The 18,249-nt window shown below is 42.2% G+C and overlaps 1 protein-coding gene across 3 annotated transcripts in view; it reads left to right on the top strand.

Annotated features, from left to right (window-relative positions):
- enox2 (ecto-NOX disulfide-thiol exchanger 2) overlaps positions 1-18,249 on the top strand; it is a 766,926-nt gene that overhangs the window by 554,374 nt on the left and 194,303 nt on the right. For all 3 annotated transcript variants that reach the window (XM_060915209.1, XM_060915211.1, XM_060915210.1), the window contains exon 5: positions 11,920-12,075. In XM_060915209.1, coding sequence (XP_060771192.1) covers positions 11,920-12,075 — 156 coding nt within the window. The remainder of the gene's footprint in view (positions 1-11,919; positions 12,076-18,249) is intronic.

Consider the following 18,249-nt stretch of genomic DNA (forward strand, 5'->3'; position numbering starts at 1 on the left):
CACAGAAAGGCCCTCGCCGGCCACGGGGCTCGAACCCAGGACCTTCTTGCTGTGAGGCGACAGCGCTAACCACTACACCACCATGCCGCCCCTGTCTAGTCATGTTGTCATAAAATATATTGTATTTTATGCCAAAGAATACATCCAATGGTGGAATGGCACTTTAAGGACCGAAGACACCAAGTCATGAAGTGTTTCAGGTGATATTTTGTCCCATTCTTCCTGCAAACAGGTCTTAAGGTGTGCAACAGTACGGGGTCGTCGTTGTCGTCATATTTTTGGTTTCAAAATTCGCCACACAATCTCTATTGGAGACAGAGAGGACAGGCACCCTCTTCTTCCACAGCCATGCCTTTGTAATGTGTACAGAATGTGGTTTTGCATTGTCTTGTTGAAATATCTCTGGAAAAGATGTCGTCTTGAAGGCAGAATATGCTGCTTCAAAATCTTAATGTACTTTTCTGCATTAATGCTGCCATCACAGACATGTAAGTTACCTTTGCCAAGGGCGCTGACACAATCCCATACCATGACAGACCCTGGATGGTGTTTTTTGTCTTTGGTCCTGAGCAAACGGCATCCATTTCTTCCAAAAAAAAGACCTGGAATACCAAGTCATCTGACCACAATACACATGTCCACTGTGTGAAGGTCCATCCCAGATGCTTCCAAGCCCAGAGAAGTTGGCAGTGCTATTAGACATAGTTAACATAACGCTTCCTTTTTGTACAGTAAAGTTTTAACTGGAATTTGTGGATGTAACTTCGTGTTGTGGTGCTTGACAAAGGTTTGCCAAAGTAATCCGTAGCCCATGTGGTTATATCAGCTGTAGATGAATGATGGTTCTTGATGCAGTGCCGTCTGAGACATCAGAGATCACAGGTGCTCAACTTATTCCTTGAATCTTTTAATGATATTATACACCAGGCTTTCATCTAAACGGGGGAACAGGGGCGCTGCGCCCTCTTACTCTCGGCGTGCGCCCCCTTACCGACTCCGTGAAAACATCCCAGCAACACTGCATGACAATGTGTCTGATCATCAAATACGTTATAATTGCTCCAAAAATATTCCAATCATAGTAGATACACCGCCAGACGGTGCAAAAACAATCCGAATTGGCGTTTTCCAGACTGAGGCGCAATGTTGTTTAGTTGTTTACTTGTCACGGCTGCTCTCGCGAGATTTGACATGGGTTACATACAAGGTCAGCTGACTTGTAGAGCGAGATTTCTCGAGACTGGATGACCTTTCACCCACCGGTGCGGGAGCTTTTGACAGAAGTAGTTCGCGAGTTGTTTTTGTTGACACTTGGGCATTTAAAGAAGTCATCCCGCGGCATGAAGCGGAAGAAAGCCAAAGACTGTCCGGGGCAGAAGAAGATTACTTCTTTCTTTTTCAATGTTGACAGACAATTTGTTACAATTTCCCTCTCAGATAGCCTCAGAATGTCCCATTGGAGCATTTTTCAAAGGCTTTGCACGGCGGGGGGGGACAACCGGCACCATCCCCCCCCCCCCCCCCCCCCCCCCCGCTTCGCTCCCTCGCCAGGGTGAGCGCCCTCATACTAAATTTTTCTAGAAAAAACCCTGATACACCATAGAGGGTAAAATATCAAATATCCAAATCCAAAAGAAAAAAGTACTGTACAGTCTCGGTTACAATCTGTGCTGTTTTATAAGGAACCAGGAACAGTTCTTCTGGACGCTGTGGCTCTCACACTTGCTTCTTATTTTTGCAGCAAAGCCCAGCAGTCTTCATTATCTTTTTTATCTATTGTGTTCTATGCTGCTTTCTTTACTTTTCTGTAACATTTAATTTTGTGCTGGAAAACTAATCATTGGAAATCTAAAATGTTTTTGTACTGACTCGATAATGTAGAAGTCCATCTATCCATCATCTCTAGCCGCTTATCCTGTTCTACAGGGTCGTAGGCAAGCTGGAGCCTATCCCAGCTGACTACGGGCGAAAGGCGGGGTACACCCTGGACAAGTCGCCAGGTCATCACAGGGCTGACACATAGACACAGACAACCATTCACACTCACATTCACACCTACGCTCAATTTAGAGTCACCAGTTAACCTAACCTGCATGTCTTTGGACTGTGGGGGAAACCGGAGCACCCGGAGGAAACCCACGCGGACATGGGGAGAACATGCAAACTCCACACAGAAAGGCCCTCGCCGGCCACGGGGCTCGAACCCGGACCTTCTTGCTGTCAGGCAACAGCGCTAACCACTACACCACCGTGCCGCCTAATGCAGAAGTCATAAAATAGAAATCTATTAGAAAGTTTGTCGTTAAAAAAAAAAAAGGGTGCCTAAGACTTTTGCGCAGTACTGAATATGTATCCATATTTATGATTTGTAAACTATTTATAAATTGACATTTAATTAAAGACTTTGCTGGACTCTGTGATTGTGCATCATGCAGTGTTTGGGTTTAGTGATGGTGAGACTGATGGTGGCTGTTTTGGGATTTGAGATACAGGATGCATTCCTGTTTAAAAGCCACAGAATTTCTGCTTTTGACAGCAAACCTTTATTCAAAACCGGATGTGGAACTTTAAACTGATTTGTGAGCAGCTCTTTATCCCCTCGCCTCTGGTTTGGTTTATTAAAGGAACAAAAACATAGATCACATTTATAGTATTGTTACTCAGGTCTGGCAATTCAAGCCTGGGTTTCTAGAACCACAAGCTGTTAAATAATTAGTCTTCCACAGACCCAAGGGAAACATGACTTCTGTGTTTGATTAAATCCCAAAGGTTTCTTAATTCATTATTTCTTTGTTTGTGGTCATTGGCCTCCATGCCATGATGACGTACTGTATCATTCTCTTAATTTTTAATGGATTGTTTTTTATTTAATTTAAGAACAAGACTTTGATTTTCTCGAATTGCTGCTTCTAGCCAAGAGTGCGTTTCATGATTCATCAGTGCAGTGCCTGTTGTCCCACTGCCAGAGTACTGAGTCCTGAAAAAGAGTCTAACAGGAGCTACATGAAACACTGAGCTGTTTCAGTCCTCCCCAGAGCCAAACTGTCAGATGTTCCTTAACTGTTAGAGAGAAGAACGTTCAGCTGAGCACTTTCAGGACAAAGTCGAGTTTATTTATATAGCACTTTTAACAACAGACATTGTCGCTCGCAAAGCAACTTTACAGAAAATTAAAGACTTTAAACATAAGCTAATTTTATCCTGAATAAATTTATTTATCCTTGATGAGCAAGCCTGTGGTGACGGTGGCAAGGAAAAACTCCCTCAGACGACACGAGGAAGAAACCTCGAGAGGAACCAGACTCAAAAGGGAACCCATCCTCATTTGGATGATAACAGATAGCGTGATTATAAATAACTCACTTCTATAGCTGTGTCCTATATACTGTACAGTAGTCACAAAGTATAACTGTGTAACTAGGAAAATCATTATAGTTTTAGCAAGAAATCTGTTTTGTTGAAGTTATAAACTGTTCATTGATGGAAACTTGAGTGCAAAACTGTTCATGACAACTGCAGTCCTAAAGTTAGCAAGTCAAGTGTAGTCCTCAGCCATAAAAGCATTACTATAAGCGTCCAGAGTATCTTCCAAGTGCGACTTTCAACTGTCCATATGGGGCCGTCCTCCACAGGAGCGATGTGATGAGATTCCAGTCAGACGTAGGGCATCAGGATGGATCAGGCAGGTCAGAGGAGCAGAAAGGGGGGAGACAGGTTGTTAGGTCAAGTTTTCAAGTCAAGTTTATTTGTGTAGCGCTTTTAACAATAAACATTGTCGCAAAGCGGCTTTACAGAATTTTAGCGACTTAAAACACGAGCTAATTTTATCCCTAATCTATCCCCAATGAGCAAGCCTGTGGCGATGGTGGCAAGGAAAAACTCCCTCAGACGACATGAGGAAGAAACCTTGAGAGGAACCAGACTCAAAAGGGAACCCATCCTCATTTGGGCAACAACAGACAGCCTGACTATAATATTAACAGTTTTAACATGAGGACAGTTTCGTTGATGTTATAGCTCTTCATTGATGGAAACGAGTGCAAAACTGTTCATGATAACTGCAGTCCTAAAGTTAGCAAGTCAACTGTAGTCCTCAGCCATAAAAGCATTACTGTAAGAGTCCAGAGCGTCCTCCAGGTATTACCCTCAACTATCCTCATGGGGTCGTCCTCCACAGGAGCAATGCGATAAAACTCCGACCAGACACAGGGCACCAGGATGGATCAAGCAGGCCCGAGGGGCAGAAGAGGCCAGCATCTCAATCCCAGGACCAACATGTAACTCAGAGGGACAGATTGGGGGGGGGGGGGGGGAAGAGAGAGAGAAAGAAAACACATGTTGTTAGGTATGCCCTAAAAATGACAAGTATTAAATCTGTGTGGTAGGCTCGCAGAGACGAGAGTCTTGACATCAGGCATAACACACAACAATGGCATGTTAATATGGTAAAAAATATATCATGACCTGTTCTGGCTGGATGCTTGATTGGGTGATGGGAGCACACTCCTCAGCAATGATGAGATGCAGATGGGACCCTTAGGGCTGGCCAAGACAATTCAGTTACATTTCACCGGGTCTGGGACATGCGACAGAAGTCTGACGGCCGATTCCCTGCAGGCTACGATAGCCAGTCGAGGTTAGGTATGCCCAGTGTCACCTAATGGATAAGAACAGGGACTCCAGCAAGACTAACTATGACAGCATAACTAAAAGGGGAGAGCCAGAAGGTAACACAGTCATGAGGGCACCCTGGAGCATAAAACAGCCAACCACTGCACCATCAATAAACCCGAGTGAATGTGTGAGAGTGGGGGGAGGGGGGCAGCATCCATACATCCCAATTTACCAAAACACTCTGTCTGAGGACCCTCTAAATCTACTCCTTCATCTAATAAAAAGCTGTTAGCAAATGGCTTGACTAAAAAGATACATTTTCAGCCTAGATTTAAACACTGAGACTGTGTCTGAGTCCCGAACACTACTTGGAAGGCTGTTCCATAACTTTGGGGCTTTGTGAGGAAAGGTTCTGCCCCCTGATGTAGCCTTCACTATATGAGGTACCAACAGATAGCCTGCACCTTTTGATCTAAATAGGCGTGGCGGGTCATAAAGGACCAGAAGTTCACTCAGGTACTGTAGACAAAGACGACTTCTGCAGTATTGTCAATGGTGCATCCACATAAAAAAAAAAATACAAATAAGAAAATGTCAAAGTTATAGGCAGAAAACAAACTTTATTTTGGTCAAAACGAATTGTCTGAAACTTCAGATACTGACTGTATGCATGTAGATGCACCTCACATCACAGATAGATGAAGAAAACAATGCATTTCAGTTTCCAACAGGAAACAATCAGCCGTATATTTTGATCGTATGCAACTGTTGTGAAACCAGCTGCTTCTCCTGCAAGAGGGTTTCTATTGCTCCTTTTATTTTATGTAAATTATTTGTGTATTCCCATGTCATTTGTCTGTGGGATGTAGGTATGTGACTGTGGTGTATACATCCTGAATCTTGTTTTTGTTGAATTTCTTTGGAAATGAGAGAGCATTACACTTGTATGAGTTCTGATTACATGTCTGAGTAAACCTCATGACTCAGAAGTTATCTCTACACCTCTCTCTGTGTGTCTTTCTCTCTGTCTTTCTTTCACTCTCTCTTCTCTTGTACTCTTTTTTTTTCTATGCTCATTTGCTAAGAGAATATTTAAGTGATGAGCCAAAAAAGTGTCTGTGCTCATGACACGGTAGAGCTACTGTCGCATAATTCCCTTTGTGTGAACTCAGACACCGCCTGATATGAATCTTCCTCCTTCATCATTTTGAATCACTTTTTTTTGCTTTATTATATGTAAGAGGTGCACTGGGCATTCTTTATTTTACCAGAGAAGGTGTATTATGGTGCTCTTGTTTCACAGGCAAGCGTGTCTTGACTGACAGGCAATTAAATTTGGGGGTCTTTTTAAATTGCTCGTTTTTAAAACTTTATGAAAAAAATGTGAATATATAATCTGGCACACTATGGCACTATGCTGGCATACTATAATCTGGCAAAAGGCACTATGCTTCAATCAACATTAACATTTTTTGGAAGAAGTTTCCTTTTCTGTTAGAGTGACCTTCACTCTTTTGGGAAGGTTTACTATTAGATTTTTAGAGTTTTGGCTGTAGGGATGCAACAAAAGCATTAGTGAGGTCAGGCACTTGGTGGGTGGTTGGGTGGGGAGGTCTGGGGTGCAGTTGGTGTTCCAGTTCATCCCAAAGGGGTTCAGTAGGGTTGAGGTCAGGACTCTGTGCAGGACACTCAAGTTTCTCCACTCCAACCTTGGCAAACCATGTTCTCATGGTGCTCACTTTGTGCACAGGGGCATTGTCATGTTGGAACAAGTTTGGGCCTATTAGTTTTAATGAAAGAAACTTGCATACAAACATATTCAATACAGTTGTGCGCTTCCAAGTTTGGGGAAGAACCACATATGGGTGTGATGTCCAGGTCTGGTCACTAACCCATTCTATATCTATCAGTAACCTCGTCAAGCATTCGTTTCCAAATAACATAATGGTACCTCTAAAAGTAGGTTTCTCTGGGGGGTGGGAGTTCTCTGAAGGTTGTCAGCTATCAACCATAATCATTTCTCATATAATAATGTCCAGAGTAAACACACACAACAGTTGCTCCAGTCGAGCAAGTTCAAGGTCTGCATTTGGTTTGACATGGAGAGCCAACCCTGCTGACCAAATGGTACCTTCCGGGTTTTCCATTCTATTCAATGGGAATGTTATCCAACACTGAATAGAATGCAACTTGTGATGATTGTGATGACTAGATTCGATCAGACAGTGAGCCGCACAATTTCTGTCTCACCCTTATACCCCTGTTTGGTACACTTGTACCTTGGATCAGTATAGGTACATGTGACTTGTCAGTATAAATGACAAAATACAGGCTCCTGATCAATTTACTTACCGTACCAGTGCGCTTTATCTTAAAGCAGAAACAGAGGAGCTGAGTCTCGCCATTAATATTCACACCAGCAGCTCAGTAGCACCATGTCCTCTCTCTTTGCCTGCTATCAGTCCTTCTCTCATCACCCTAGCTCCACAGAGAGAGGTCATCACTTGGACGTCTTGGTTGTGACTTATCATTCTCCTCCATTAGTGCATGTGAGATGCAAATGCCTTTACTAATGTAATCAGGAAGTCAGACAGAGTGACTCTGTTCTCTAGTATCTGTTTGATCATACTGTACTTTCCACCCGAAACCTATTAATGGTGATAGTGCACAGATGGGCTGCCACCTGCCCTTCCTTCATCTGTCTTAATCTGGCTGGGCTGTCTGGTCTTTTTCCGTCTGCTCATGTCAGTTTCAGGTCCATCCTTTGTAAAAGAGCAGTGATGCAGTTAGTGTTTGACGTCGCCATCTCTGTTCTCATCATTGTCCTTTAAAGGGGTTTCCTGTCAATGGATTAAGGTATATAATTTAATACAGTGAGCGTACGGCTGCTGAGGCTCAGGAAGTGCTGGTTCATTCCATCCAAAGGCACCTTGTCTCACAGATGTAGTCATATGGGATCTGTGCAAATGGAATTTCAACTCACCTTTCCTAGGTTAACTTGACCGGCATTTTATTTCTCAAACGTTATTTCCAATATCTTGTACTTCGTTTCAATTTGTTAGAATTACTGCAGTTTCTTTTTCCCTGAGAGCTTATGGAGGTGGGAAAGCTGTGACTCACATGGCAATGGGTGGATTCCCACAGCAGATTAGGCAAAGAAAAAAAATGATTTGAACTGAAATGTCATCGATTTTTGTTCGCGGCATCTATCTGGAGACTGTTTAAATTGCAGTATATCGTTTGTTGCATGGCACATTTGTGGCCAAATGATCAAAGGCTGTGTTGAGGAGCTTGGAAATCAATAATCAATGGAACATGAGGTGCTTTATCTACACGGAGTGCAGAATTATTAGGCACGTTGTATTTTTGAGGATTAGTTTTATTATTGAACAACAACTATGTTCTCAATCAAACAAAAAGACTCATAAATATCAAAGCTGAATATGTATGGAAGTTAGAGTGGGGTGTTTTTAGTTTTGGCCATTTTAGGAGAATATGTATGTGTTCAGGTAACTTTCACTGTGCAGAATTATTAGGCAACTTAATAAAAACCAAATATGTAGCCATTTCACTTATTTATTTTCACCAGGTACACTGATATGACAACTCCAGATTTGCAAATAAACATATCTGACATTCAAACACAAAACAAAAACAAATCAGTGACCAATATAGCCACCCTTCTTCATGAGGACACTCAAAAGCCTTCCATCCATAGATTCTGTCAATTTCTTTATCTGTTCACGACCAACATTGTGTGCAGCAGCAACCACGGCCTCCCAGACGCTGTTCAGAGAGGTGTACTGTTTTCCCTCTTTGTAGACCTCACGTTTTATAATGGACCACAGGTTCTCTATGGGGTTTAGGTCAGGTGAACAAGGGGGCCATGTCATTATTTTTTCACCTTTCAGACCTTTACTGGCTAGCCACGCAGTGGAGTATTTGGACGCATGAGATGGAGCATTATCCTGCATGAAAATCATGTTCTTCTTGAAAGATGCTGACTTTTTCCTATACCACTGCTTGAAGGTTTCTTCCAGGAACTGGCAGTAGGTCTGGGAGTTGAGTTTGAGTCCATCCTCAACTCGAAAAGGTCCAACAAGCTCGTCTTTGATGATACCAGCCCATAGCAGTACTCCACCTCCACCTTGCTGGCGTCTGAGTCGGAGTGGAGCTCTGTGCCCATTACTGATCCAGCCACAGGCCCATCCATCTGGCCCATCAAGAGTCACTCTCATCTCATCAGACCACAGCACCTTAGAAAAATCAGTCTTAAGATATTTCTTGGCCCAGTCTTGACGTTTTATCTTGTGTGCCTTACTCAGTGGTGGTCGTTTTTCAGCCTTCCTCACCTTGGCCATGTCCCTCAGTATTGCACACCTTGTACTCTTTGACACTCCAGGAATGTTGCAACTCTGGAATATGGCAGAACTGGATGCTAATGGCTGCTTGTTAGCTTCACGCTTGATTTTCCGCAGATCATGTGCAGTTATTTTGCGCCTTTTTTTTCCCCACACGCTTCTTTCGACCCTGTTGACTGTTTGCAATGAAACGCTTGATTGTTCGGTGATCACGTTTCAACATCTTCGCAATTTCAAGAGTGCTGCATCCGTCTGCAAGACATCTCACAATTTTAGACTTTTCAAAGTCTGTCAGATCTCTCTTCTGACCCATTTTGCCAGAGGAAAAGAGGTTGCCTAATAATTATGCACACCTGATATAGGGTGTTGATGTCATTAGACCACACCCCCTCTCATTACACAGATGCACAGCACCTGATATACTTAATTGGTAGTAGGCTTTCAAGCCTAAACAGCTTGGAGTGGGACAACATGCATTAAAAGGATGTTGTGGTCAAAATACTCACTTGCCTAATAATTCTGCACTCAGTGTAGTCACACAATGTTAGATGTTCAATTGAGCATTTCAGGTTCTTAGAAAACAAGCAAATGAAGGACTGTATCTCATAACTGCAAGAACTGGAGCAAATGAGGTGGTCTGTACAAAAAGAGGCATTTGTGCTGTTCATGGCCATTAATGTTCAACGCACTTCACAAGTGTGAGCAAAAAATAGGTCGAGAGCGAGTATGGCCATTTTCGAAAGATAGAGCTGAAATCTAGAGCAGAGCCTTGAAAAAGTAATTGTGCCTTTTGCATTACATTGCAGGCATTTAGCAGACGCTCTTATCCAGAGCAACGTACAACATACCCAGAGCAGCCTGGGGAGCACTTAGGGGTTAGGTGCCTTGCTCAAGGCCACTTTCAGCCATTCCTGCTGGTCCAAGGAATCAAACCGGCAACATTTTGGTCCCAAAGCTGCTGCTCTCACCATTAGGCCATGGCTTCCCCAGTGGCATTCGCTCGGTATCAAGGCATAAGCCGTGTTACTGTATGAAAAATGGACAATGTGAGAGATTACCAGTTCGGATCCTTGAGCAAAGCCCTTAACTCTTATCTGCTCAGCTCAATTGTAAATCCCTTTGGATAAAAGCATCCACCAAATGAGTAAAATGGAAAACAAAGTTTTACTATGACTGTGAAAACTGCACTGTGTGATTGACACTGGCTAACCATTAGAAAAATACGGCTTTCTTCACACAATATGACAAATCTAATTGCTTTCTTAAATCCAATTTGAAAACTCGACCAGGTTTGATTTATTTCTTCAGAAAATATTATATTCATGTTTGCTTGCATCATAACAGAAGTTTGTGTATACTAGCAGTACCTATGTGACAGGTAAAAGTTAGCTACCTAGCTTCCTACCAGCATAGATATTTCTGTATGGATCATGTTGTACATGTTCCAGGTCAAAAAATTCAACCTAGGTGATTTTTTTTTTTTGATCTGGGTTAAAATTTTTAACCTAGTTCATAATTTCCAACCAAGGTAAAATTTTGGATTATCTAAGATTCTTGAAAGGGATTTACCATCACTTTTTTTCTCTTTTTCTTCTATCCATTTCTTCTCTGTCTACACCTATCTAGTATTTCCTTTTGTCTGTCTGTCTACCTATTCCTATCGACCTAATTAGCATTTTTTAAAAAATCTTTCTTCATACTTAACTGGGATTTGAATTCGGAACCTTCTGATTCTTAACCCAACACCTTAACCACTAGACGAGCGACAATTGCAATGAAATTTTATATAAATATATAAAACGGATTAATGAGTCCAGTCTTATTGCATCATCGAGTAGTTTAAAATACAAAGTCTTTCCAAATCCTAACCCTAGATATAGTAAGTCTCCCTAATCTAAAGTTGAAAGTCCTTCCTGCACCATGCCCTGGTCTTCCCAGGCAGTCTCTCATCCCAGTACTAACCAGGCCATTAAGGTGCATTGGGCCTCACGGATGTCCGTTTCCGTAGCCCTCGGCCTCTCACCTATACAGTGAGGGGCTAGTCCTCTGGTAACTGCGAGAGTTTGACTCCCCACTCGCATCTGTATTACAGCATGCCTTGTCAGACGGCAGTAGGTATCATTTTTATGATGGTCTTTGGTATGACCCAAGTGTGAGTAGAACTTGTGATCTCCCGAATGAGAGGTGGACACACTAACCACTAAGCCAACTAAGTAAGTCTCCCTAAAGCCAGTATCTCACTGGACTGCGACACCTTGCGACAAATTGCGAAAGTCATTCGCTAGAGAGTTTCAAAAGTGTCTTGAAACATTTGCGGGGCTTCTCAATTTCCTCGCATGAGTCGCAAAGTGTCGCTCCTTCGTCGCTGAAATTTTGAACATGCTCAAAAAAATTTGTGCGACAAAATTTCTCTCAAAATAGCTGCAAATGCGTTGCTGGTGTCGCAAAGCCATCACGAACCCTTCTCAAGTCAATTTCTGTGAGACAGGAAGTGCGAGTTCAGCCAGTATCTCACTGGGCTGCGACAGCTTGTGACTAGTTGGAGACAAAACAATTGCGATAAAATATGCGAATATCAATTCAGTGTGATTCCAAGTGAAAATTGTCGCTAATTCGCATATTTTATCGCAACTGTTGTCTCCAACTAGTCGCAGGCTGTCGCGGCCTAGTGAGATAATGGCTTAATACAAGTAGCAAATTATGAACTGGGTTAAAAATTCTAACCAAAGTTGAATAATTCCACCTAACCTATAATTCTGACCTGGAACATACACAAGGATACTGACGAGTCATGTTTTTGAACATATTTACTGCACTTAGCGTTGAGCGATCATTCGCATTGCGTAGTCTTTTACAGCCCATGCATCAATGAGGAATACGTCAAGTCTTCTTGAACGTCTTCCTGAACAACTTCCTTACCTGATTTTTGTTTTTTCCCCTGCAGATTTTGACCCCAGCCTTGGCATGATGACCGGTATTGCGCCGATGAATCCGATGATGCCCGGCTTGGGCATCGTGCCCCCTCCTATTTCTCAAGACCTCCCTATTGTGAAGGAGATCATCCACTGCAAGAGCTGCACCTTGTTTCCCCCCAACCCCAGTGAGTCTATCTCAATTGCAACATCCTCTAAGATCCTGTTTCACAGTTTACATGTCAGAGCCTGGTTAGCATTTATGCATCAATACACATTATTTTCACTTCTGATGCATTTTAAAGTATGCTATTGACTTGGTAATGCTGTCCGGAATGCCTGACCAGACAAACAGGTGGTCATTTAAGGTTTTGATCAAAACTGTTCTGCCGTTGCAGCGAGGTTCTGCAGGCTGTATTGACCTGACATTAGGATTCTGACAGGTGATATACCTCGCCCTAGAGGAGTATGCCAATATCTGACTGTTGAGAAAGCCACCTGCCACTCACATAGGTGGAGTGATTGATTACTGAAGAGTTGTGGTTCCATGCAAAGGTGAAAATCCCCATCCATCTCTCTCTCTCTCTCTCTCTCTCTCCCTCCCTCCCTCCCCCTCTCTCTTGGCTGGTTTAGTTCTTTCATGGACCCCAGTGATCTACATGACAGAGGAGAGAAATAAAAAGGTCTAAAGCAGTCTGGGGGACATTGAGGTGAAGATCGGGCTGTAATTAAAAGCCCGGCATCTCCAGAGAGGCTCTGTGGCATGTAAAATACACTACGCTGCAGAAGAGGTTCAGAGAATGGGCTAATTACCTGAATTGGTCTGTGTCCTTGAGACCTTTTATACAGCTCTTAGATTGAGGACTGAAATACGAGAATCGACCGCATTCAAGTGTATGCCCAAAAACTGCAAAAACAATCTGTTAAAGCAGCTGTACATCATTATGGACCTGATGAGGTGCATTGTCTCATCCAGCCCAGCCTTTCTGCTAGTTCCCATTACATACACGGCATGAGGTAACTCGAATGATGCCATACTCCTGTATACTACTGCATTAGAAGGGTTTGTACAACTGCTTTGGATCACACTTGCCTGTGCTTTGTGGGTTTGGTAAAGTGGGTAACCATATCCTTAATTCCTACCTGGTATTACCTAATCGTCACTTCCAGTTGACCAGAAGAATTTTTCCACGTGTTCCAGCTAGAAAAGACAGGCATCTTTCATTTGCAGTCAATAGTAAGTTCGCAATAAATGCTGGAGATGAACGATTGAAGAAAGAAGCTAATTATGAGGCCTAAGAGTTCAATCCTGAACTCTTAGGCCTCTTTGCTGTGTCCTGATTGATATCTTCTGCTATCAGAACTACCATTCTTATTTAGAACCCTTTATGGGTGTTCTCTGAGGGAACACTGAAATATTCTGTGTAGAGCCTTCCAAGGGTCTTTCTCTGTTTGAAAGATTTCCAAGTAGAACCATTTTTAGGATCCTGAGAAGCTTTCACTACATTATATTATAGGCATTTAGCAGACGCTCTTATCTAGAGCAACGTACAACACACTCAGAGCAGCCTGGGGAGCAGTTGGGGGTTCGGTGCCTTACTCAAGAGCCCTTTAGCCATTCCTGCTTGTCCAGGGAATTGAACTGGCAACCTTTTGGTCTCAAAGCCTTTTCTCTCACCATTAGGCCAGGGCTTCCCCAAATTAGCCAATGAAGCTTTAAAGAACCCTTTGGGTATGTGCCGTGTACCAAAATAGTATAGCCAAATTTTTTATTGTCTAATTATACAGGGTTAGTCAAAATTATGTTAACAGTGAAATGGTAGAAACCAATCGGATCTGTCGTGGAAGTTCATCAATGGTGTACTGCTGCACCATCTGGAAGTAAATGTCGGACATTGTTGGGGTGTCAAAAAAGTAGGGCCCAATTACACCAGCAGCGGTCACGGCACACCACACATTCAGGAGAAAAATAATCCATTAGTGTTGACATAATTTTGACTAACCCTGTATTTTAAAATTTTAAATATTCTAGATATTAAGAAGAAATAATTTCAAATATTTTGGAGTTTGTACCACACACTAACCCAGTTAATAAATATACTTTTATAAAGGAAATATAGAAGAATGAAGCGTCCTACTGAGAACCATTTGTGGAAGAAAAACCATTTGTTGTAGCGTTCTGATAATCTCTGGTTTAAGGGATCAAAATGCTTTAAGAGAGTGTACACTCAGAAAATAAAGTACCATTATTGTCCCTTTAGGACTACAATGGCTTGTCACTGCGGCAGGACCCTCTAAGGTACTTATGTCTACCCATTATATACTGCTTGGGAAAATATATGTATTTTTGGCCCTGAAAAGGTAAACATAGTTACCTTGAGGTCCAATAATGAGCTTTAGGGGGTACATTAGTCTAGATTGTACCTTGAGGGACAGAAATGGACTCATACTGTACCCCTATTTCCGACAGTGTAGTTAATGTCTAAAGTCCTTTCCCGTGCCATATGGCGCATAGGGTGGCACCAATCTCCGTTTCCGTAGCCCTCGGCCTCTTGCCTATTACATAGCTAGGGTTACAGTGGGGGGCTAGTCCTCTGGTAACTGCAAGAGTTTGACTCCCTACTCGCATCTGTATTGCAGCGTGCCTTGCCAGATGGCAGTAGGTCCCATTTTTATGATGGTCTTTGGTATGACCCAACCGCGAGTAGAACTCGCAATCTCTTGATCGAGAGGCGGACACGCTAAACACTAGGCCAACTCGTGGTTCTTGTGTGGTTAATGAATACTGCATATGTTTCTCTATGAGACAAGGTTGCAAGTAGAATGTTTTAGAACACTAAAAAAATGCAATTATCCATAGACCCTTGTAAGAGCCTACAAAGTACCAATTCATCTCATCTCATTATCTGTAGCCGCTTTATCCTGTTCTACAGGGTCGCAGGCAAGCTGGAGCCTATCCCAGCTGCCTACGGGCGAAAGGCGGGGTACACCCTGGACAAGTCGCCAGGTCATCACAGGGCTGACACATAGACACAGACAACCATTCACACTCACATTCACACCTACGGTCAATTTAGAGTCACCAGTTAACCTAACCTGCATGTCTTTGGACTGTGGGGGAAACCGGAGCACCCAGAGGAAACCCACACGGACACGGGGAGAACATGCAAACTCCACACAGAAAGGCCCTCGCCGGCCATGGGGCTCGAACCCGAACCTTCTTGCTGTGAGGCAACAGTGCTAACCACTACACCACCGTGCCACCCCCAGTACCAATTCAGTTTGGCTATATTTTAAATGTTCAGGAGGTTCTAGGTATAAAGAAGAAAATAATTGCCAATCAATTGGAGTTTGTACCACACATTTATCCAGCTAGTACATACACACTTGGGAAGGGAGGTTATCTAATAGTTCTTTAAAGATTCATTGGATAATTAAGTTTTCTTAGCTTCCATAAAACTTGGAACCCTTTCTGATAGAAAAACACTTTGTTGTAACATCCTACAGGGAGCTTTGAAGAAGTCCCCCAACTTAAAGGTTCCTTAATGTTTTAATAATGTAGTTCCTGAATAATATAGTTCTCTATTAGAAAAGGATTACAAGCACACTTTTCGGAGGCTCAGAACCCTTAATGATGGCTGTGTTGTCATTGTATACAGTGTATTAGTGATGTATACAGTATTATCCACAGACGCGGTCGTTATGAAGGTAGATCACTTTGCTGTAATGCTCAACATAAACCTTTTAAGGGTTCACCCAAAGGTACAATCAAAGGAAAAAAATATTTTAAGAGTGTAGTTGCTGAATACTAAATGTGCATCGCGTTTAATTATTTAATAAAGGGAAAACAGCATGTTAGAAATGTAAAGTATTGCTTCCTAAATAATAAATTGGATCCTGTTTGTTCCTCTCATATAATTGGATAGAGATATAAGCCTCAAACCATATAGCGTTGTGTGTGTGTGTGTATAGCATTTTATTATCTAGACACAAGTGTGGTGGCACGGTGGTGTAGTGGTTAGCGCTGTTGCCTCATAGCAAGAAGGTCCGGGTTCGAGCCCCGTGGCCGGCGAGGGCCTTTCTGTGTGGAGTTTGCATGTTCTCCCCGTGTCCACGTGGGTTTCCTCCGGGTGCTCCGGTTTCCCCCACAGTCCAAAGACATGCAGGTTAGGTTAACTGGTGACTCTAAATTGAGCGTAGGTGTGAACGTGAGTGTGAATGGTTGTCTGTGTCTATGTGTCAGCCCTGTGATGACCTGGCGACTTGTCCAGGGTGTACCCCGCCTTTCACCCGTAGTCAGCTGGGATAGGCTCCAGCTTGCCTGCGACCCTATAGAACAGGATAAAGCGGCTAGAGATAATGAGATGAGATGAGATGAGACATGAGTGTCTTACTGGGAAATGCACCACTTGTATTTTTCATATGAACTACATCCGGGACATTGAGTAACATATTTTTCAATATTGTCACTCGTGAGGAAATCAATGAATTGTTTTGATTAATGTGCGTAGTTTGTTTGTGAATGTGTCTATATAATGAAAAGAAAATAACACGCTGGCTTGAAATATGAAGTTTACCTTGTCTTTTTGAAAAGCTCATATTTTTCATACGAAATACATCGCGGACCTAAGTGACACATTTAACAGTTATTCCACGAAATCGAGTCGTACATGAGCTGATAGCTATAAGCCATGTATGACGAGATTGAGTGGAATAACCGTTTTATTCTATCCACATTCACTGGATTTTGAGAAACAGCACTTTTATTGTTATATTTGCAAATTCGATAAATTAAAAACTTTACACAAAACATCAGACAAAATCATTTCCGCTTAGAATGTAAACAACCTGGCAAAATGACATGGCAATTTGTGAAAAAATGCGATCATAATAATTCTTGAAAAATAAAAAAGATACGTTCTTACCGTCAAATACTTTCATTCCATTTTTTGTTGCTTTCTTTGTATTTTTTTGGGTTTTGTTTTCGAGTAGAGTTTTTATTTTGTCCTTGTTTGGTTCAGCAACACGCTCTGCCATTTTGTTTTTCTCTACTCATGGTATATGAGCTGATAGCCTAGTAGTAGCCAATCAGAGTGCGCGATTGCGCATATACAGTGAATGTGGATAGAATATTTCAATAATATTGGCTTTTTTTTTTTCGTGGTCTGTCAGATGTATTCCATTCAGCTAGCATGATATTGAACGAGTCGAAATCTTCGACTCATTCAATATCATGCTAGCTGAATGGAATATATCTGATAGACCACGAAAAAAAATATTATTATTATTTTTATTATTATTATACATACACTCTCTTCATATCAGCATTCTTGAAGGCCAACGCTAGCTTACGCGCAAGTTGGCGCTGTCAGCGTGGCAGTGAAGTCACCTTCCAGCCTCTGTAGCATTCATCAGTAGCACAGGCTAACGACCAAGAGACTAAGATTTCTCTCTCCAGATTCGTCTTCCACACACACTCGCCACAATATTTTTCACTCAGATTTAAGTATTCATTTCCCTGTGTAATTTACGTCATTACTTTTAAAATCAACATCGACAGCTGCGCACAACGGTGTGACCTGGCAGCTAAAATTCTCTCAAAATCTTCCGCTTTTAACGACGCAAACCTCGCAGCCATGTTTGTTTACATACTGTCACGGTCACTCGCTAGCATGGAAGTTTTACATCTCCGACGTGTCTCTTTTCCAGTTTTTCAATGTCCGTTGGTATGTTTTTCTCTTGTAAATATGCGTGAAGGATATATAATGAAGTTTTGGTAGTCTTTCAGGTCTTCCGTTTATTTATTTAGTGCTTAAACCTTAGCACTGGATTAGCCTTGTCTTCTCTCTCTCCCGGCCGGCAAAGAAACGATTGTGCATACGCGCAGCAGAAAAGTTTTGTCATTGGATCTTCGCGTGAGCTCTGGCACGTTACGTCATGTTGTCTTGACAGGCTGCAATATTATAACAATATTGCACGTTCATTCTCCATTGGGTAGAGTGGCGTAATAAACTGGTTCTAAATGAAAATTCTTTTGCGTATTTTTTGTGGATGTGTCCATATAATATAAAGAACGTTACACGGTGGCGTGAAGCTCTCACTCGCCCAGATAGCAAAAATCAGTTGAATCAACATTGAAATAGCGTTTGGCAGAAAACATTGAAATAATGTTGAAATGATATTGAAAGTGTCCCCTTGAATTTGGGTTGAATCAACGTTGAATTTTCAACCCTATCAGCATTGAATCAATAGTGATTCAACCATCATCTAAATAGAATTCTATTTAGATGATGGTTGAATCACGATTGATTCAATGCTGATAGGGTTGAAAATTCAATGTTGATTCAACCCAAATTCAAGGG

The sequence above is a fragment of the Neoarius graeffei genome, chromosome 2 (genome assembly GCF_027579695.1).
Source record: "Neoarius graeffei isolate fNeoGra1 chromosome 2, fNeoGra1.pri, whole genome shotgun sequence".
Lineage (NCBI taxonomy): Eukaryota > Metazoa > Chordata > Actinopteri > Siluriformes > Ariidae > Neoarius > Neoarius graeffei.